The sequence below is a fragment of the Abramis brama genome, assembly GCF_963993115.1.
Source record: "Abramis brama genome assembly, chromosome: 10".
Lineage (NCBI taxonomy): Eukaryota > Metazoa > Chordata > Actinopteri > Cypriniformes > Leuciscidae > Abramis > Abramis brama.
The window spans coordinates 1526189-1549848 of NC_139972.1; the positions used below are offsets into that span (position 1 = coordinate 1526189).

General features: G+C 41.3%; 1 protein-coding gene across 1 annotated transcript in view; it reads right to left on the bottom strand.

Annotated features, from left to right (window-relative positions):
- Window positions 1-13889, bottom strand: part of LOC311091261 (uncharacterized protein) — a 95003-nt gene extending 81114 nt beyond the window's left edge. The window contains exons 1-3 of the mRNA XM_084127079.1: window positions 13807-13889; window positions 11866-13593; window positions 3529-3600 (exon numbers count right to left, since the gene is read on the bottom strand). Coding sequence (XP_083983205.1) covers window positions 3529-3600; window positions 11866-13593; window positions 13807-13823 — 1817 coding nt within the window. The 5' untranslated portion in view covers window positions 13824-13889. The remainder of the gene's footprint in view (window positions 1-3528; window positions 3601-11865; window positions 13594-13806) is intronic.
- Window positions 13890-23660: the final 9771 nt, after the last annotated feature.

The following is a 23660-nucleotide window of genomic DNA, read 5'->3' on the forward strand; positions in this document are numbered from 1 at the left end:
GCCTGTTTAGTGTTTGTTACGGAGTCCTTGTTGTATATCACGCCACTTTGGAGTTCTGTTTTGCCCGTTTGTATTCTTGTTTTTGTTGGATTGCTACATTGGTTTTGACCCCTGCCCGGACTGTTTGATGATTTCGGATTGCCCTTTAATAAACATACTGCTTTTTTGGATCTTACCTTTCCTGTGTGTGTGGATCGTGACAGAAGGACTCCGTCACAACAAGGATCCAGCAGTATGTTTTCGGGTTTCTCTTCCCCGGCCGCCGAGCGGGAGAGGAGAGTCTTGTTTAGGGGAACCCGCCTGGTAGTTTTCCGTGGGACCCGTGGAGGTCGCGGAGGACTGGTGGGTCGAGGGGGAGTCCAGCACTGCTCTCCACCATGGCCCACCTTCGACTCTGGGATGGTGGAGGATCAAGTGGTGCCACCGTCTCGCCGTCGCGGACGGAGAGGGGACAAGATGGCCGCCGCCGAGCCTGTGTCTTCGGACAAGATGGCCGCCGTCGAGTCTGTGTCTGTTCCTGAGCCGGAGCCAGTGTCTGTTCCTGAGCCGGAGCCAGTGTCTGCTCCTGAGCCGGAGCCAGTGTCTGTTCCTGAGCCGGAGCCAGTGTCTGTTCCTGAGCCGGAGCCAGTGTCTGTTCCTGAGCCGGAGCCAGTGTCTGTTCCTGAGCCGGAGCCAGTGTCTGTGTCTGTGTTTGTGTCTGTGTCTGTGTCTGTTCCTGAACCTGAGCCAGTGGTGCCAGTTCCCGAGCCGGTGGTGCCAGTTCCAGTGCCCGAGCCGGTGGTGCCAGTTCCAGTGCCCGAGCCGGTGGTGCCTGTTCCTGAGCCTGAGCCGGTGGTGTCTGTTTCTGAGCCGGTGGTGTCTGTTCCAGTGCCTGAGCCGGTGGTGTCTGTTCCAGTGCCTGAGCCAGTGGTGTCTGTTCCAGTGCCTGAGCCGGTGGTGCCAGTTCCAGTGCCCGAGCCGGTGGTGCCAGTTCCAGTGCCTGAGCCGGTGGTGCCTGTTCCTGAGCCTGAGCCGGTGGTGTCTGTTTCTGAGCCGGTGGTGTCTGTTCCTGTTCCTGAGCCGGTGGTGTCTGTTCCAGTGCCTGAGCCGGTGGTGTCTGTTCCAGTGCCTGAGCCGGTGGTGTCGGTTCCAGTGCCTGAGCCGGTGTCTGTTCCAGTGCCGTGGCCGCCCGAGGGGTCGTCTCCGCCCTGGCCGCCTGATGGACTGTCGTCTCCGCCGTGGCCGCCCGAGGGGTCGTCTCCACCCTGGCCGCCCGATGGACTGTCGTCTCCGCCGTGGCCGCCCCAGGGGGCGTCTCCGCCCTGGTCGCCCGAGGGAAAGTCTCCGCCCTGGCCGCCCGATAGACTGTTGATTCCGCCCTGGCCGCCCGAGGGAAAGTCTCCGCCCTGGCCGCCCGATGGAAAGTCTCCGCCCTGGCCGCCCGAGGGAAAGTCTCCGCCCTGGCCGCCCGAGGGAAAGTCTCCACCCTGGCCGCCAGATGGACTGTTGTCTCCGCCCTGGCCGCCCGATGGGTCGTCTTCGCCATGGCCGCCCGAGGGGCCGTCTGCTTTGCCCTGGCCCCCGGCTAAGTCGTCACCTCCTGTTTCTGTTCCCCTTCATCGACCTGGCCCCCCGTCCCTCCCCCTGATCCTCCACCGTGCCACCTCCCTCCTGAACTCTTGTTTTGTTCCGTGTCCTGTCTTGGAGTGTCTGGGAGCCACTCCGTAGAGGGGGGGTTATGTCACAGTGTCTGGTTTATGTTCTTTGGGTCACCACTAGATGTCCTCCTTCCTCACGGTGTCCAGCACACTCTTGAACTACATTCCCCATGATCCTTGTCTTTTCATTGCACTCAGCTGTCCCTTATCACTGATCATTGCACTCAGCCTGTTTCCTATTATCATTGTCATTTCCCTGTGTATAAATACCCTGCCTGTTTAGTGTTTGTTACGGAGTCCTTGTTGTATATCACGCCACTTTGGAGTTCTGTTTTGCCCGTTTGTATTCTTGTTTTTGTTCCGTGTCCTGTCTTGGAGTGTCTGGGAGCCACTCCGTAGAGGGGGGTTATGTCACAGTGTCTGGTTTATGTTCTTTGGGTCACCACTAGATGTCCTCCTTCCTCACGGTGTCTAGCACACTCTTGAACTACATTCCCCATGATCCTTGTCTTTTCATTGCACTCAGCTGTCCCTTATCACTGATCATTGCACTCAGCCTGTTTCCTATTATCATTGTCATTTCCCTGTGTATAAATACCCTGCCTGTTTAGTGTTTGTTACGGAGTCCTTGTTGTATATCACGCCACTTTGGAGTTCTGTTTTGCCCGTTTGTATTCTTGTTTTTGCTGGATTGCTACATTGGTTTTGACCCCTGCCCGGACTGTTTGATGATTTCGGATTGCCCTTTAATAAACATACTGCTTTTTTGGATCTTACCTTTCCTGTGTGTGTGGATCGTGACAAAAATAAGGATAAGAAAAGTGTGAGCCAGGAAATAAGGTTTGAAAAAAACACAAATTGCGCTAAAAAGCTCTTCAGGTTGCTCCAGGCAGCTAACACAAATGTGCAGTCTCAAGCGCGTTATGTTTCTATGACATCCATAGTGGGACTTATTCCGCCAAGCCGCGCTTTACACTTCTCCAAACACTTCCTTACTACTCTCCCATTTTTATAATAATATGAATGAACCGTCTTGTTTAATCTTAAAGTTTTGGTGGTCAGACTCGGCGCAGAGAGCACAAAGATGATAGCAAATAAATAATGTTAACGTCAGCGGCCATGGCACTGAACGAGCAATCGTTATTATACTTCAAAAGGGCAAACAGTCAAAGTTATTTTGCGAGTACACTCGAGTCGAAATGCAAATCTGCAAAGTCACATTTGTCATCCGTCACCCTGACATCAAGTGGACTTTTGAAGCTGAAATAATGAGTGGATTAAGCTTGGAATAACGAGAGGAATAACATGGATAGAACTTTCTTGTTGGAGGATTGTAATGCATCACAGTCAGTCAGGTAACTTACAAGGAAGGGAGACAACGGCTAACGTTACTAAAATTAGGTAAGACAAAAAGTTTTATTTTTCGCAACTTGTGTGGAATATGTGACAATCGGGTCCAGTCGGGTCTGTGTCTTCCCGTCGGGTTCGGGTCTAGCTTTTAAATAATAGACGGGTCCAGGTCGGGTCCTGGTAGTACATTTATGGCATTTCTCGAATCTACACGGGTCTGGGTCCAGCATTTGAGATAATAGACGGGTCCGGGTCGGTTCGGTGTAGCACATTACGGGTCTCTTTGGGTTCGGGTACAATTTTTGGACCTGTGTAGACCTCAAGAGTCAGGTAAGTGTTCTTTGAGGGAATAACGAGACCGGACAATGGTGAACTGCAGTGGGAAGAGTTATATAGTGCTGGATGATGATCAGTGAAGATTGGTGACAGGTTAAGGTGATTGGTACTCTGGTGACTGGGAACGAGTGGGTGGAGTGTAGAGGTCTGGTGCTGTCGATGTTGTTGACTCTGTGACATGATGATTGTTCTCAGTGTTACTTACTGAGCTGATCTAGTTGCTGTAACCACAGGCAGCAGCTTCTGAAGAACTTCATCTCCGGTGTTTTGTGTGACACTAATTGAAAATAAAAAAATAAGTTAATTATTAATGCTTATGATAATAATAATTCATTATTATTTGGGGGGGGGGGGGTACTTACATTACACATGTATGTATTATACACATATATAAATATATGTGTGTGCATATATATATAAATATATATATATATATATTAAGGGACAAGACACAGAGAATATTACTTGCCTGACCTGATTAGAACAATGAAAAAAATAAACTAAAATTAATAACTAGGGAATCACTAAAACGAGAGAATTATTCTGATTTTATGATACACTCAAAATATTCCACAACAAAAGTGACACACTTTCAGTTGCCAGTTGGTGGCGCTAAAACTTTGACTCACAATAGTTATATCCACCTGATCGGCCTCTTTCATCAAGATCAGTTAATGTATGCAGAAGTTATACCCCTTCGTGTTTCTCTTTTCTCGCCATAAATTCGTTTACTCACCACGGCCAAACCGTTCGAGATATCAAAAATCCGTCTGCAATTTAGCATCCTCAATGTCTTGACTTTATGCACACCGAGTTTGGTGGGGATTGGATGAATTCTCTAGGAGGAGTATTTCAAATTCCACAGCAAGAGTTTTCCAAAGAACCCATAATAGCCGACTTCCTGTTGGGCTGGCGTAAAACTTGACCAAGGGAAAGTTGTTCTGCCCGATGAGATCTATATGTGTACCGAGTTTTATATTAATTCATGCAAGCGTGTTTGATATATGGACCAAGTTTTCAGACCCTGTTCAAGGGGGCGCTGTTGAGCCCCCCTGCCACGCCCGTTTCTGAAACTTTTCGCATGTCTACTGGCTAATAAGTGTGATGTGTCTTGTCGAGTTTCATCCAATTTCAAGCATGCTAAGAGTCTCAAAAGCATCCAAAAATAATATTAAAGTTTGATGCGTTGCCGCGGCAACAGTATCTAAGATATCAATAATCCTTTCACAGGTCTACATCTGCCATGTGTTTACAGTATACACATAAAGTTTGAAGCAAATCGGGTAAAAATAAGAGGGTGATTTCAAAGCATTTTGAAAATGACACACTTCCTGCTGCCAGTTGGTGGCGCTATAACTTTGACTCACAATAGTTACATCCATGTGATCGGCCTCTGACTACGAACACACTGCTGAAGTTTCATCAAGATCAGTTAATGTATGCTGAAATTATAACACACTTCCTGTTTCTCTTTTCTCGCCATAAATTTGTTTCCTCGCCACGGCCAAACCGTTCGAGATATCAAAAATCCGCTGGCAATTTAGAATCCTCAATGTCTTGACTTCATGCTGACCAAGTTTGGTGGCGATTGGATTAATTCTCTAGGAGGAGTTTTTCAAATTCCATTGCATATGTTTTTTAAACAACCCATAATAGCTGACTTCCTGTTGGGCAGAGCTAATAACATAGAGTGCGGAAGTTGTTCGGCCCGATGAGATCTATATGTGTACCGAGTTTCATACAAATATGTTCTTGTATGTGTCCAAGATTTCAGATTGCATTCTAGGGGGCGCTGTTGAGCCCCCCTGCCACGCCCGGGTACCAGCTTCAGCCCGGCCCTGATGGCCGCGGGTTCTGACCTGTGTGCAAAGTGTCAAGAGTTTTTGAGCATGTTAAGGGCCCCAAAAGTGCCAGAATAGTCGTAGGAAAAATAATAATAATAATAATTAAAGCTGCAAGCAGCGATGAAAGGGCCCTCGCACCCATGCCATCAACACTCGGTGGCTTTAGGAAGACAGAGCATGGTTGGGAAATGTACATTTAAGGAGGTATATATAGTAAGAGTATGTCAAAGTCAGTTACAAAATGTTTTGTATAATGGTGATAATAGCATGCTTCATGACTCAGCTAAGTGTTGCTAGCATGTTTAGTCTGTTTCTAGCATGCTTAGTACACAATAATTATGTGGTTAGTACTGCATTACTGTGTTAACCATGTCAGTTTCTGTTGCCAGTAGGTGGCGTTATGACTATAACTGAATATGACCATGGATGTGTGTTCAGGACAGAACTCTTATCAAACGTGTGAAGTTTGGTGCAAATTGGACATTGCCTTCTTGAGTAACAACAAAGTCATGTTTCATTGAATTAGCATTCTTTAGCACTTAGCTAAGCATTGTTAGCATGTTTTAACATGTTTCTAGCATGTTTAGAACTCAATGGCATTTTTAACATGTTGCTAGAACGGCATCAAAGTGTTAAACATGTCACTTCCTGTTGCCAGTAGGTGGCGCTATTACTATAACTGAATTTGAGCATAGACATGTGTTCAGGCCATGATTCTTATCAAATGTGTGAAGTTTGGGGCAGATTGGACATTCCATGCCTGAGTTACAGCAAATTCCTATTTAATTGCAATAATAGCATGCTTTAGCACTTAGCTAAGAGTTTGCTAGCATGTTTTAGCATGTTTGTAGTATGTTGTTAGCATGTTTAGCACTTGCTGGCACTTTTTTATATGTTATTAGGAGTCCATAACAGTGTTAAACATGTCACTTCCTGTTGCCAGCAGGTGGCGCTATGACTGTAACTGAATATAAGCATGGTCATGTGTTCAGGACAGAACGCTTATCAAAAGTGTGAAGTTTGGGGCAGATTGGACATTCCATGCCTGAGTTACAGCAAATTCATATTTAATTGCAGTAATATCATTCTTTAGCACTTAGCTAAGTGTTTGCTAGTATGTTTTAGCATGTCTCTAGTATGTTGGTAGGATGTTTAGCACCTACTGGCATTTTTTTATATGTTATTAGGAGTCAAGAACAGTGTTAAACGTCAATTCCTGTTGCCAGCAGGTGGCGCTATGACTATAACTAAATATGAGCATGGACATGTGTTCAAGAGATAACTCTTATCAAACGTGTGAAGTTTGGGGTAGATTGTACATTGCCTTCTTGAGTAACAACAAAGTCCTGTTTCATTGAATTAGCATGCTTTAGCACTTAGCTAAGTATTGCTAGCATGTTTTAACATGTTTCTAGCATGTATAGAACTCAATGGCATTTTTAACATGTTGCTAGAACGGCATCAAAGTGTTAAACATGTCACTTCCTGTTGCCAGTAGGTGGTGCTATTACTATAACTGAATTTGAGCATAGACATGTGTTCAGGCCATGATTCTTATCAAATGTGTGAAGTTTGGGGCAGATTGGACATTCCATGCCTGAGTTACAGCAAATTCCTATTTAATTGCAGTAATAGCATGCTTTAGCACTTAGCTAAGTGTTTGCTAGCATGTTTCTAGTATGTTGCTAACCTGTTTAGCACTTGCTGGCTCTTTTTTATATGTTATTAGGAGACCACAAGAGTGTTAAACATGTCACTTCCTGTTGAAAGCAGGTGGCGCTATTACTATAACTGAATATTCTCATGTAGATGTGTTCAGGCCATGACTCTTATCAAACGTGTGAAGTTTGGGGCAGATTGGACATTCCATGCCTGTGTTACAGCAAATTCCTATTTAATTGCAGCAATAGCATGCTTTAGCACTTAGCTAAGTGTTTGCTAGCATGTTTTAGCATGTTTCTAGTATGTTGTTAGCATGTTTAGCACTTGCTGTCACTTTTTTTATATGTTTTTATATGTCCACAACAGTGTTTAACATGTCACTTCCTGTTGCCAGCAGGTGGCGCTATGACTGTAACTGAATATGAGCATGGTCATGTGTTTAGGACAGAACGTTTATTAAAAGTGTGAAGTTTGGGGCAGATTGGACATTGCCTTCTTGAGTAACAACAACATCCTGTTTCATTGAATTAGCATGCTTTAGCACTTAGCTAAGTATTGCTAGCATGTTTTAACATGTTTCTAGCATGTTTAGAAGTCAATGGCATTTTTAACATGTTGCTAGAATGGCATCAACGTGTTAAACATGACACTTCCTGTTACCAGTAGGTGGCGCTATTACTATAACTGAATATTCTCATGTAGATGTGTTCAGGACAGAACGCTTATCAAAAGTGTGAAGTTTGGGGCAGATTGGACATTCCATGCCTGAGTTACAGCAAATTCCTATTTAATTGCAATAATAGCATGCTTTAGCACTTAGCTAAGAGTTTGCTAGCATGTTTTAGCATGCTTCTAGTATGTTGTTAGCATGTTTAGCACTTGCTGGCACTTTTTTATATGTTATTAGGAGTCCATAACAGTGTTAAACATGTCACTTCCTGTTGCCAGCAGGTGGCGCTATGACTATAACTGAATATGAGCATGGTCATGTGTTCAGGACAGAACTCTTATCAAAAGTGTGAAGTTTGGGGCAGATTGGACATTCCATGCCTGAGTTACAGCAACTTCCTGTTTCATGGCGAAACATCGAAATTTGTCAGGCCGCCGAGGACCCGCACTTCGACGAAAACTCAAGATCTTCGCAATTTAACGTCGCAAAGGCCTGAAGATTACACTCACCAAATTTGAAGATGATCAGATTAAAACTGTAGGAGGAGTTCGTTAAAGTACGAGGCCTGAAAATGGCAAAAACTGCACAAAAATCTGAGAGGAAGTTCAAAATGGCTGACTTCCTGTTGTGTTTAGGGCTACGCTCCAAGAGACTTTTTTGTAGGTATTAGGTAATTACATGTATGTACCGAATTTCGTGCACGTACGTGGAACGATGCGGGAGGCGCACTCCGTTGAACTTTTATAGGTGGCGCTATTGAGCCATTTTGCCCCGTCCAATTCTGAAACCTATATCAGATGTAAATTTTCGCCAGTTCTGACGTGTGTGCAAAGTTTCGTGAGTTTTCGAGCATGTTTAGGCCCTCAAAAATGCAATTCAATGCGGAGAAGAATAATAATAATAATAATAATAATAATAAACAGAGCAATTCCAAGAGGGTCCTCACACCATCGGTGCTCGGGCCCTAAATATAGCTGCGAGCAGCGATTACGGGCCCAAGCCGGTGGCACTGCAACCCCGGTGCCTTTAGGCGGTGCCGCCAGCTTTGGCCCTTCATCGCTGCTCGCAGCTATATTTATATATATATATATATATATATATATATATATATATATATATATATATATACATACATAAAAGACAGAAAATATTACTTGACTTGCCTTATTCTGATATTATGACACACTCAAAATATTCCACAACAAATCCTTTAAATTAATGTAAAAATAAAAACGAAAGTAAGCAATGTTGGGCTCACGTAACCCTCTCATTAGAATCAAAATGTTTCAACATTTGCGATGTATTTGGATGCTAAACTATTCTTTATCATAGGCTTTGTACTTCACTCACGTTCCAATATCGACTGAAAAAAATCATCCTCTTCACACGCACAAAAATGTGCTTGGAAACATCACAGTGGAGCGTTGCTTACCGTGAATGATACGAATTGTACTAATTACAATTTAAACAGAGCAGTGTAATTTTTATATGTTAGGTTGACTATTTTATTATTATTTTTTATTAGGGCTATAATGAAGGCTGTGATGTCAAGATTGCAATGCTGGAATGTGTGTGTGTGTGTGTGTGTGTGTGTGTGTGTGTGTGTGTGTGTGTGTGTGTGTGTGTGTATGTGTGTGTGTGAGTGTGTTTGTGGTGCGGGTGCGATTGAACAGTGGACACATAAAAATATACTCCGTCATAATTTTCATACAGGACATCATTCAAACTGCAAACTGTTAACTTATATTTGTGTACACTCGCAATAAAACACAACATTGTACTTTTGTAAAATAAATTCAAGCAATCCGTCCCCTGAAAGGCGCTAATTTTAACATTAAACTAAAATGCTCACGGCTGCACGGGCATTCATAACGGTGCGTGTCCACGGCGAGGAACGAGCAGAACAGAGTCAACGTTTTTTAGTTCATTCCTACTTCCATAGGAATTCATTGAAAACGCTCGCTCTGCTCCACACCATTATCAATGTCTGTACAGACGAACATATTTTACTTTCGTTTTTAAGTTAGCGATTCAAAAGCCCGCTGCGGTGTCACACGCCGATTAACCGGTGGTAATATATTCTCAGTCACATACCTAGTATATTTTTATCTAGATACAATAGGCCTACCTGATTTTGAACACAAGAGGGCAGTATAGCACTATGAATGACTTGATTTTTTTTTACTTTACTGTTTTTAAACTTAGAATAAAATTAGAATAAAATTATTTTTAAAAAAAGAATAAAATGGGTTTAGTTGTGATATTTGTATACTTTTATATAGAAATAAATGGTGTATAATTACATTTTTAGAAGATATGAGGCTTTTAGTGTTTTCTTTTTTGGACATTAATTTAATCCCTCACTATAGCAAAACCGTTTGAGATGTTTATTATCCGTTCACAATTTAGCATCTTTAATGTATTTTCATTATGTTGAAAAAGTTTGGTGGGAATAAAATAAACCACTTAAGAGGAGTGGGTAAAAATTCAGAGGCTGATTTTGCAAAGAAATCCACATTCAAACCAAAATATCTGACTTCCTGTTGCTCGGAGCTAATGACTGTAAATTAGAAAGTTGGCTCGATGAGACCAATGTACGTACTGATTTTTTTAACTGTAGGTAAAACTAACCCCGCCACTTTTGTCAAAAGCATTTTGAAAGTGACACACTTCCTGCTGCCAGTTGGTGGCGCTATAACTTTGACTCACAATAGTTACATCCATCTGATCGGCCTCTTACCACGAACACACTGCTGAAGTTTCATCAAGATCAGTTAATGTGTGCAGAAGTTATAACACTTTGTGTTTCTCTTTTCTCGCCATAACTTCGTTTCCTCACCACGGCCAAACCGCTGGAGATATCAAAAATCCGTCCGCAATTTAGCATCCTCAATGTCTTGACTTTATGCACACCGAGTTTGGTGGGGATTGGATGAATTTTCTAGGAGGAGTATTACAAATTCCACAGCAAGCGTTTTCCAAACAACCCATAATAGCCGACTTCCTGTTGGGCTGGCGTAAAACTTGACCAGGGAAAGTTGTTCGGCCCGATGAGATCTATATGTGTACCGAGTTTCATATTAATCCATGCAAGCGTATTTGATATATGAACCAAGTTTTCAGACCTGTTCAAGGGGGCGCTGTTGAGCCCCCCTGCCACGCCCGGGTACCAGCTTCAGCCCGGCCCTGATGGCCGCGGGTTCTGACCTGTGTGCAAAGTTTCAAGAGTTTTCGAGCACGTTAAAGGCCCCAAAACACCCCGAAACCTTGAAAAACAAGAATTTAAAACAAATCTCACTCAAAAGACAAATCCCATGCACCCATTTTTGACTAAAGGTGGCGCTACTGAGCCCCTTACCACAACTGTTTCTGAAACTATACACATATCTACTGGCTAATAATTGCGATGTGTCTGTCGAGTTTCATGCAATTTCAAGTATGTTAAGTGTCTCAAAAGCATCAAAAAAGAATGTTAACGTTTGAAGCGTTGCCACAGCAACAGTATCTAAGATATCAATAATCCTTTCACAGGTCTACATCTGCCGTGTGTCTACATTATACACATAAAGTTTAAAGCAAATCGGGTAAAAATAAGAGGGTGATTTCAAAGCATTTTGAAAGTGACAAACTTCCTGCTGCCAGTTGGTGGCGCTATAACTTTGACTCACAATAGTCACATCCATGTGATAAATAATCCTTAGAAGAACAATAGGGCTCTGCGCCCTTTCAGGGCTTGGGCCCTAATAATCCTTACGAAAAAAATAGGAGTCCTCAGAGTCCTCAGCATTAAACACTAGAATGAGACGCTCTAGTAAGTGTGCATGGATACGTCACACATGTACCACGGTCACGGCACAAACATACCATTAAAACTTCATTTAGGAAAAATACTTTCTATTAAATATCTTTATATAATAACTGGCTTTTAAAAGATAACATGTATGCCTTCATCTCCAAATACATTTTTTGTGTCTAACATTTCATAATGATCTCATAATGAACTCATAATTAACTTTCCATCAATTCTTTTACATGAATCGGAATGTGTGCAAAGGATTGTGGGAGATTGAAGAACACGAAGGATACACTTGATGCATCCTTCAAAATTAGCTGAATTAAAGACACAAAATGAAGTCTGTCTTCAAAACATCCTTCAAACTGAGACGGCCTTCAGAGGCGCTTGATGACGTGGCAGTCGAGATATGCAGCCTTACTAGGACACAGCCACGGTTTGAGAAACACCCGCAAATTATGTACAATATCCCAGAAATCAATCTGTGCCCCGTGATTTAAACACCTCTGATCTCTGAGTTTCTCTTCGTTCATAATGTTTTAGACTGTAATGATTGCACTCAGTGTTACTTACCGCTCATTTCTGCCTCCAATTAAGCTCTTCAGTTTAAACTCCTGCAGTGTCTTCTCTGAGGACAACAACACAAACACTAAAGCTGACCACTGAGACGAGGAGAGTTTCACATCACGTAATCCTCCATACGTATGAGTTTTAGCTTCGTTCACTAGTGAAAGATCACCCAGTTCATTCAGACAGTGAAACAGATTGATGTATTTATCTGGAGAGGGATTCTCACTGATCTTCTCTTTAATATAGTCAACTGTTTTCTCACTGTTGTGAGAGCTGTTTGCTGTCTGTGTCTTTAGTTCTTGTAAGAGACTCTGATTAGACTTCACTGACAGACCCAGAAGGAAACGAAGGAAAAGGTCCAGATGCCCATTTTTACTGTCTAAAGCCTCATCCACAGCTCTCTGATGGAGATCAGATAGGGAAACTTTGTCTTCATTAGTTGGTTTGGTAATCTGGTCAAACACATTGATGTTATTGTTGATAAAGGAGAGATGCACATATAGAGCTGCTAGATGCTCCTGAATGCTCAGATGAACAAAACAGAAGACTTTCCCCTGATACAAGCCCAACTCCTCTCTGAAGATCTGAGTGCACAATCCTGAGTAAACTGATGCTTCTGTCTCATCAATGCCACACTCTCTCAGGTCTTCCTCATAGAAGATCAGGTTGCCTTTCACAAGCTGCCGATAAGCCAGTTTCCCCAGTTTGACAATCATGTCTTCATCTTTCACTTTCTTCTCATAGTCCTTCTCATGTTTGATGTTGGTCTGAATGAGCAGGAAGTGTGTGTACATTTGAGTGAGAGTCTTGGGAATCTCTCCTCTCTCTGCTTCACTCAACATCTTCTCTAGAACAGTGGCTGAGATCCAGCAGAACACTGGGATGTGGCACATAATAAAGAGGCTCCTTGAGGACTTCAGGTGTGAGATGATCCTGTCTGCCAGATGCTGATCACTGATTCTCTTCCTGAAGTATTCCTCTTTCTGTGTGTCACTGAAGCCTCGTACCTCTGTCACTCGATGGACACACTCAGAGGGGACGAGATCCGCTGCTGCTGGTCTGGAGGTGATCCAGATGAGAGCAGAGGGAAGCAGATTCCCCACAATGAGGTTCGTCAGCAGCTCGTCCACTGAGGCTGATTCAGTCACATCACACAACCTCACATCACTCTGGGAATCCAGAGACAGACGACACTCATCCAGACCATCAAAGATGAACAACACTTTATACTCATCACTGGATATGTCCTCTGTTTCTTTGCTTTCAGGGAAAAAGACATGAAGAAGATCTGAAAGACTGAGTGTTTTGTCCTTCATCAAGTTGAGCTCTCTGAAAGCAAGTGGAAATATGAGCTGGACGTCCTGATTCTCTTTCCCTTCAGCCCAGTCCAGGATGAACTTCTGCACAGAGACTGTTTTCCCAATGCCAGCGACTCCCTTTGTCAGCACAGTTCTGATGGGTTTGTCTTGTCCAGGTAAAGCTCTAAAGATGTTATTGCATTTGATCGGTGTGTCCTCTGTTTCTGCTCTCCTGGACTGTGTCTCAATCTGTCTCACCTCATGCTCATTATTGATCTCTCCACTTCCACTCTCTGTGATGTAGAGCTCTGTGTAGATCTCGTTCAGGAGTGTTGGGTTTCCCTGCTTTGATATTCCCTCATACAAACACTCAAACTTCTGTCTCAGATTTGATCTCAATGTGTTGAGGACTTCAGCAGGTTTAGAGTCACGGCTGTAAGATTAAAATACCACATTATTACACAAGTTAGAGAAGTACATTGCCATAGATTACAAAATATTTTTTTTGTTTGCTGTATTATGGGACACTGAACATCATTAGGTTTCTGAAATGTTTCAATCATTAATCATGTGTTTGAGTGATGTGTGATGTGAATTGCAGCACCTAAAATTAAACAACATCAACATCAAAAGTCCTGCATTTTACCTGAAACCAGGATACATGCTTTCATTAAAGTCTTGTGGTTGAATCACAGGCTTTTTGTTTTTAACTGGTCTGGATAGAAGATTTGACCTTAAAGGGATAGTTCAGGATTTTAGACATGAATCTCTATAGCTTCCCCATAAGCAGTGTGGTGCATTGACCATGACTTACCCCCGACAGCGTCCTGTGAGCCGAGCTCCGGTCCAGTTTTGGTCAAGATGAAATTAGTCCGGCAAGATTGCTGGGGTCACGGCAATAAAGCTTTTTTCTTCTCAAATCAATATGTGTTCAAAAGAGTGATATATTTGCGTCACTAAAACGTTGTCTATGGAGAGGTCAGACCTCGTAATGGCTTGGCACTATTTTCTCCCCTGTCATATCACTGCGCGCTGCCGCTACCTACAGCCAGCTGCGAGCTGCGCAGGCGCACACCACTTTTTCAGTTGTTCGGCAGTGTTTGGGTCAATGACGTGACGCCTAAATTTTCTGTCCGATTGCATTTTTTCAGGCAAAAATGGGTTTAAATGCATAAAAAGATACTGTATATTTGTAGTACCTATCCCATGTATGTACTCACTTTAACTTTTCAAAAACCTTTACTTATTTGTTACTTTTTTTGTTATTTAAAGTGTCAAAACATCATGTGGGCTGTTTTGAAAACGTCTTTGAAATTACTCAACATTTATTCAAATTTATTTTCTGCACTATTTGGCATGATTTCCAAAATGTTTTGTAATCCTTTAAAAAAATTCAAAGCATTTGTATTTATATTTCCATCATAATATACAAACAAACTTTGTCCGATGATGTCCATTTTATGAAATGTCATGTGGTGCGACCATCAAAGAACTACCATTTTGGGACTTTTATGTTGAAAACTATTCAAACACAGGAAGTTACATCATAAACCAATTTACCAAGGACCCATGGAAGCAGCAAGCAGGTTTGTAATTCTCTCAAATTGGAAAAAAAAATAAACCTTTGTAATGGTTGGTATGTAGTTGCCACATTTGGATGTCATGTGGTGTGACCTCAAAAAAATTGTAATATTAAAGTTATTTCTACAAATATATATTTTTATTATAAATTTCATGGTGACCTTTTTTTGGCAAGCTAGCTTGTTTTGTTTAGGTGGCCAATTCTGTGCCTGTAAATTTTGACTGAATTTGAAAATATCATGTGGTGCGACCAAATATCATGTGGTGCGACCACTGCAGATTTTTTTCCATGATAGATATATGTCCTAGATTGGCAGTTTTATGCTTTTATATTCAATTGATGGTTTATATAAAAAAGTAGTTTACTTTAGTATCATTTGGAATAGATTTTTATGCAATTTGGGATATTTTTTTTATATATTTCCCAGTTTATGTTTACTCTTTGTACAATATGAGAAAAATGCAACCAAAAAAAAATTTGAGCATGTCATTTCAGTTTAGTAATAATGCATTTATTAGTAGTGTATTTATTATTGCCTATTTATTTATTTAAAACTATTTTAATCTATTTTACCAGATGCCACTGCCAAGCGAAAAAATTCTGACCCTGCAGCAAGAGCAGAGTACCTTGATAGGAGAAGAGTGAAATATTATTACAGTTTAAAATATCTGTTTCCTATGTGAATATATAGTAAACTGTAATTTATTTGTATGATCAAAGCTGAATTTTCAGCATCGTTAATCCAGTCTTCAGTGTCACATGATCCTTCAGAAATCACTCTAATATGTAACCCTAGACCACAAAACCACTCAATGGGTCAATGTCACATGGGTCAATTTTTTTAAATTGAGATTTATACATCATATGAAAGCTGAATAAATAAGCTTTCTATTGATGTATGATTTGTTAAGATAGAACAATATTTGGCCGATACAACTGAAAATCTGGAATCTGAGGGTGCTACAAAATCGAAACATTGAGAAAATCGCCTTTAAAGTTGTCCATTTATGTTTGCGATATTGCTATATTCACTCATAAAAATAAATGTTTATAAATTTATGGTAGGAAATTTACAAAATATAAAACATGATCTTTATTTAATATCCTAATGATTTTTGGAATAAAAGAAAAATCTATAATTTTGACCCATACAATGTATTGTTGGCTATTGCCACAAATACCCTTTACGACTTGTGACTGGTTTTGTGATCCAGGGTCACTAATGATTTGCTGCTCAAGAAACATTTCTGATTATTATCAATGTTCATATTTTTGTGGAAACTGTGATACATTTTATGTCAGGATTATTTGATGAATAGAAAGTTCAAAAGAACAGCATTTATTTGAAATAGAATCTTTCGTAACATTATAGCCTGCGCCTGAATGTGACACTGAATGTGTCCTTGATTAATAAAAGTATTAATTACTTAAAAAAGAAACTATTGACCCCAAATGTTACCTGTATATAATACTTTTATGAAATAATTTATATTTATAACATTATTTTTTGTTAGAAAGAAATTCTAAGTCAAGTTAAATTAAATGGTGCACTTGTGTTTGTGATGTGATTTTTATAAAAAAAAAGTTTATAAAATGTTTATGTTCAGGAAAATTCTGTGAAATTTGTATAAAATCTGGTTTAAATCTATTTTTTTTTGTATAAAATGTATTGTTCATTGATCTCTTTAAAAAGATTTTTAACTATATAAGGTCTTCGTGTCATTTGGAGCGACCACTTATCATGTGGTGCGACCAATAAAAGCAATCACTGTATTAAATTTAAAATAAAATATCTTATTTCTGTGGCTGAAATATGAATCACTGATACAGTATGCTTTAGTAAATTATATTTTTAAAACATTTCTATCAGTTTTATGTGATTTACAGGAAAAATAAGTCTGTTAACTAGATTTAAGAAGGCAACTCAGAAATTATAGAACAAAAAATGAGATCATTATTTACAAAAACTCAAAAGAAATGCAAATACTTGGTTTCTAAACACTTTAATTACCAAGAACTTGTAAAAAAAAATTAAGCATGTTAAGGAAATGAATTAATTTTAAGATAAATCATGGTCGCACCACATGACATTTTTTAAGGCTACAGACAATTCATCTAGATGAAAAAACACTAAAATCACTTAAATTAAATTTTTAAAATAAATTTAGGTGTACACAACATCCTTAATGTTTGAACAATTGCAACAGGTATTATTATTTTTTGTATTTTAAAATTGGCCTGTCGAAAATCCTTATACGTCATTGACCCGTTTACAGCAGTGTTTACGTGCTCAGAACAGCTACACGAACGAGCTAACATAGCTACTCACCAAGAGCGATCAGTTTGTACAAGCTTTGTAGAAAATGGTGCGGACTTGTGACTATCCGGACTGTACAAACAAACAAAGATGTGGCGCTTTCTTTTGTAAACAAAGTGACACGTGCGCGGCTCCCAGCTGGCTATAGGTAGCGGCAGCGCGCAGTGATATGACGGGGAAGAAAATAGTGCCAAGCCATTACGAGGTCTGACCTCTCCATAGACAGCGGTTTTGTGCTGCAAATATATCACTCTTTTGAACACATATTGATTTGAGAAGAAAAAAGCTTTATTGCCGTGACCCCAGCAATCTTGCCGGACTAATTTCATCTTGACCAAAACTGGACCGGAGCTCGGCTCACAGGACACTGTCGGGGGTAAGTCATGGTCAATGCACCACACTGCTTATGGGGAAGCTATAGAGATTCATGTCTAAAATCCTGAACTATCCCTTTAAATCAGAATGAAGAGGCTAAAGAATCAGACACACTGATATTGATGTAATTGTGTCATTAACTGAGTAACAGACCAACAGCTTTTACAGTGTGTGAATGTATTAACAATACAATACAGAGAGCTTTACACAAGAGCACAATGATGATCATTATTGACTGAAACTTACAGGATTTGAACTTAGAATTATTGGGGTTTAAATTCAGATTATTAAACTGCTGTATATTAATTAATAATAATTTAATAAAAATCAAATACTATAAGTATAACTTTTGATATACCTGAGATCAGACTGTGTGTTTCCACTCTTAAACACTGGTGGTGGACCCATAGAGCAGTTACTCTTCATAGACACACAGCTGGACTCTGGTTTTGATCTCTTCTGCTGGACTGAACTGGTTTTCAAACTAAGTAAAATAAAAAGCAGAAAGATTTAGAAATGTTGTGCACTTTTACAGGAAACTTCTGTCTTAGGAAAGACCAGGGAGTGTTGTAATACTTTTGCTTTAGTGTCTGTAACAGAGTGTGTTTTGCACTGTGTCTTAAACTTCGAGAAAAATGAAAATTTCTACTTTTTGACAAATTACCTTACTGGTTTGCAAATGTTAAGCATGATTAAAAATATGTAACAAAGTAATATTAGGAATTATGAATTCAAAAGAAACAAATTGCAAACAACTATAGAACTATAGAATGATTGAACATCAACCACGATCACATGACTCTTTCAACGGCACAATGGAGGACGAAGGCTCAACCGACTAAAGATACCAATGTTTTGCTGACCTTTAAAGATAAACCACATTACTGTACTCGTGTAACGATGCTCTTGGTGTGAAACATCACTGTTCTGACCAGACACTGTGAAGCTTTCAACAAATCTGAACCAGTGGTTACAAAAATCCACTTAATTTGACACCAATTTTACATTATATAAAGTAGGGGTGTGCGATATCATGATTTTTGATCGTGGACAATTAAATCCGCTATGTAGTAGTGATGTGTCGTTCGCGAACGATCCGTTCATTGTGTGACACATGACAAATGAACCAAACACTCGGAAGGTAAATTACATATTTATGTCCCCTGTAAATTATCTTTGGCTGCGTTATAATGATTTCTTAATTCTTGATTTCATAAAAATATGATCGAGATTGTGTAAGTGGATGTTTTCGTGGAATTTTGCTGTTAAAAGTATAACATTTAAAGCCACTTAAATGAACGATATGACTCAAATAAAGATTTGTTCATTTTGATGAACGAGAATGTTAGTAAAATGATCCGAACTTCCCATCAGTACTATGTAGTTGTCACGAATCTGGTCCATGCACTTCCGGTTGGTCACCACCAGAGGTCGCCCACGCCCACTCACAGCATGGACTCTTGCACTTCACTACAATCCCCATGATTCATTGCATTGACGACACACACAGCTGATTCCACAAATCACGCTCACACCTGAGAACTATCACACACTATCTCACACTCTTTATAAGCCTTGGACTTTCTCTCCCTGTTGCCGAGTATTGCATAGCGTTTAGCACTCACCTAGTGTTAGCTTCTCTACAGAGCCCATCCAGTGATCTTAGTCTTGCCTTGTCCTTTGTGTTTTCCTGTGTTCTGATTCTTGCCTGTGTTTCCTGGATTAACCCTTAACCTAACCCCTTTGGACTCTGTTTGAACCTTGTTTGGACTATTGCTGTTTACCTGGATTATCTCTCTTTGCCTTACCCCTGTTGGATATTGTTTGCCGGTCATCTACCCACGCTTGCCCTAAGGATTACTCTGTGTCATGCCTCTGCCATTCCTGTTTGCTGTTTATTGACCCTGCCTGTATGATGACCATGTTTTGGAATAAAGCCTTGCCGATGGATTCGCACGTCTCACGTCTTGTTCGCCCTGTTACAGAATACACGGCCACACAAGGATCCAGCGGCTTTCCCTGTGGATTTTGGCCAGGTATGGACACTGCACGAATGTTATTAAACCTCGAGCAGGGCTCGCGATTGCTCGAGGATTATATACAAGAGTATTTAGATCTCGCCTATTTTTCCGATATGCCGGACTGTGTGCTCATAGATTTCTTTTGTGAGGGCATTAATCAGCCGCTCAAATCATGTTTAATCTGTGAGGGTCCCCGTTCATCTCTCAGTCAGTTTATGGATTATGCTTTGTTGACTGTTGGTCCAGCGTTCACTGTGGGTGTCACAGAGGAACACGACTCATGTAATGGCGGCTGCACCAGAGCACGCTCACAAAATGGCGGACACAACAACATTCTGTTCCGTCATGGCTACCAATTCTGAATCAAGCCAAGTCACAGTTGATCGTCATGAGTCAAGTCACAGTTGATCGTCATGAGACAAGCCAAGTCACAGTTGATCATCATGAGTCAAGCCAAGTCACAGTTGATCGTCATGAGACAAGCCTAGTCACAGTTGATCGTCATGAGACAAGCCTAGTCACAGTTGATCGTCATGAGACAAGCCTAGTCACAGTTGATCGTCATGAGACAAGCCAAGTCACAGTTGATCATCATGAGACAAGCCAAGTCACAGTTGATCGTCATGAGTCAAGCCAAGTCACAGTTGATCGTCATGAGTCAAGCCCAGTCATGGTTAATCTTCACAAGTTAAGTCATGTTTCAACTGATCGTCACAAGTCTCTTCACATTTCAGCAGATTTTCCAGAGTCTCGTCATGTAACCGCTGACCAGCCAGAGTCTACTCGCGTCCTGTCTGCCACACCCAGATATTCAAGGTCAGTGCTTCGATTTCCCAGTCTGGTTTCCAGTGTGAGGGATGCACCGCTGGTGTCTGCACACGCAGCTGGTATCCCCAAACCTACTCACTTTAATCCTCCTGTTCCTGCACTAATTACCCTGTCTGAAGCACTTCCCATGATGGAGATCGCTTTATGTTGCATTTGGGCTGTGTACACCACCTTAGAACTGCCCCAGGCGATGGCACCCGCTGCAATTTCTCCAGAGGTGGCAGCATGTGCTGCAGAACCTCTCGAAGCGGCGGTGCTCGCTTCAGCCCCTTGTATGGTGGTAGTGCCCAGCAATGTCCTCTCAGCCTGTCATGTCACTGTCAAAGGAACCGTAGATGAGCATTGTACCTGTCCTGTTAATGAACTCTACCTGTTTCTTGATGCTACCACTGTAGAACCTCCAGAGGTGACGGCATCTGCTGCAGAACCTTCGGAGGTGTCAGTGGTAACCATTTATGAATCCTCACCCTGCCCTGTCACGGCTATGGAGGCCGTCTGTAAATCCTCGTCTTGCCCTGTTACGGATCCAGAGACTGTTCACATCACGCCCGCCAATCCAGAGACTGTTCACGTCACACCTGCTGAGCCAGTGTCTCCAGACAAGATGGTCGCCGCTGAGCCAGTGTCTCCGGACAAGATGGCCACTGTCGATCCAGTGTCTCCAGACAAGATGGCCTCCGCTGAGCCAGTGTCTCCGGACAAGTCACAGTTTACAAAGAAAATATTGAGAGGGGGCAGTTGGTACCCTGAACTGTCGTCTCCGCCCTGGCCAGCCGAAGGGTCGTCTCCACCCTGGCTGCCCAAACTGTCTGGTCCTCCCTGGTCACTTGAACTGTCTGCCATGGAAACTTTAAATGAACCTTCTATATGCCCTGTTAACCCTGTCATAGCCAAAGACAACATCAGAGAACAGTCTGCCTGTCCAGTTCCAGTCAATGTGTCTAATCCTGAGCTATCTGTTTCAGCCAATGGATCTGAATTTGCCTGTTCAGTTGTCGCTAATGCTCCTGATTTTGAATTGCCTGTCTGTCCAGTCACTGTCAATGAGTCCGCTCTTAGGCTGTCTTCCTGTCCAGTTCCAGTCAATGCTGAACTATCACTGTGTTCTGAACTAGCCAAGGTGACTGATTTTGAACTGTCTGTCCTGCCTGATTCCATCAAGGAATCTAAACTTAAGTTGTCTCTCTGTCCTAGTGCTGCTGTTGAGTCTGAATTTAAACTACCTGTTGGTCCTGATTTAAGCATTGTGTTTGAACCATGTGTTGGTCCCATTTCAATCTGTGAATCTGTTTTTTTCCCCACTAGTCCAGTCACGACCCCAGAAACCTTACCCGAGCTCTCTTTAGGCTCTAGTAGCCCTGTCACAGCCCAAAGACCTGTCGTTGAACTCTAAACCCTTTCTGTCATGAACTTTGAACTTGATTTTTGAAATGTTTGTCAGTCCAGTTCCCCTCAATGAGTCTGTTTTTGAATTGTCTGTTTTACCAGTTTCTGGCACGAAACGGTCCACTTCAGTCTCTGACAATGCACCAGATTTTGAACTATCTGTCAGTCCAGTTACAGTCAATAAGCCTGATTATGAACTGTCACGAATCTGGTCCATGCACTTCCAGTTGGTCACCACCAGAGGTCGCCCACTCACAGCATGGACTCTTGCACTTCACTACAATCCCCATCATTCATTGCATTGACGACACACACAGCTGATTCCACTAATCACGCTCACACCTGAGAACTATCACACACTATCTCACACTCTTTATAAGCCTTGGACTTTCTCTCCCTGTTGCCGAGTATTGCATAGTGTTTAGCACTCACCTAGTGTTAGCTTCTCTACAGAGCCCATCCAGTGATCTTAGTCTTGCCTTGTCCTTTGTGTTTTCCTGTGTTCTGATTCTTGCCCTTGTTTCCTGGATTAACCCTTAACCTAGCCCTTTGGACTCTGTTTGAACCTTGTTTGGACTATTGCGGTTTACCTGGATTATCTCTCTTTGCCTTACCCCTGTTGGATATTGTTCACCGATCATCTACCCACTCTTGCCCTAAGGATTACTCTGTGTCATGCCTCTGCCATTCCTGTTTGCTGTTTATTGACCCTGCCTGTATGATGACCATTTTTTGGAATAAAGCCTTGCAGATGGATTCGCACGTCTCACGTCTTGATCACCCCGTTACAGTAGTGTTTTATGTTTATATTTGTTCATTTAATTTCTTTCTTGTTACTGTTTAACCCTTTAAGACCGAGCGCCGGCGCTCCCGTTTGCGTGTGTCTGTTTAAGAGCCTATAGAAACTGATACCAAATCGCTAGCTCAATAACTCTTTTTGCATACAAAACCAGAGATGTAACATGTTCAGATGAAGCCTCCAACATGCTCCTGTTGCGTTGTTTTCACCCTCTAATGAGTCTGTACAAATTGCGTAATATGCGTTTACAAAAAAAAAAACACAAAAATGCATTGCACGTCTTTGCACACATGTTCTGTAGATCTGCGATTGATAGTTACATCTTCCGATGCTCATTGACGTATCACGTTCTGTGCACTATGACCCCAAAGGTTGTCACATGTTGTGACGTCACAAGCTGCGTCATTTGACCATGCGTTTGACTCCCATTTGCTGTACTAGTATGTATTTCTTTTCGTTATTGTCTTTTTATCATTGCTTCATTTTATCATTTATTTCTCCTTTACACACTCACAAATACACTTTTACAAATGCAAGCACATTCACGCACACACACGCGCGCGCGCACGTAACATAGTCTAAACGAAAGTACACGGACGCAGATTTTTGGCAATACTAATTGCGTCCGATGAAGATGAACTCTCCGTCTGCTCATCGGCTCCAGATTCCGTTTCAAGGACGAAACCGACTTTCTTGAAGGACTAGATCCATCCCAGGAAGAAAGCCAGGTGTGCAGCCAAAGAAAGAAATGACGTGCAGTGCATTTTTGTGTTTTTTTTTTTTGTTTGTTTGTTTTTCTTTTGTATTTATAAACGCATATTACGCAATTTGTACAGACCTATAAATGAGTGTATCTTAGAAACTAATTTATGTAAACAGTTCAAATCAATTCTGTATAGTTTTAAATTGTTTTATCAAGAAGAAAGCCAGGTATGCAGCCAAAGAAAGAAATGATGTGCAATGCATTTTTGTGTTTTTTGTTTGTTTGTTTTTCTTTTGTATTTGTAAACTCATATTATGCAATTTGTACAGACCTATAAATGAGTGTATCTTAGAAACTAATTTATGTAAACAGTTCAAATCAATTCTGTATAGTTTAAAATCGTTTTATGCACGTTTTTCACATTGACAAGTTTGAGGTTGGCATTTATCAAATTTCTGTATTGAATAAAATATGTAGAAAAAAAATATG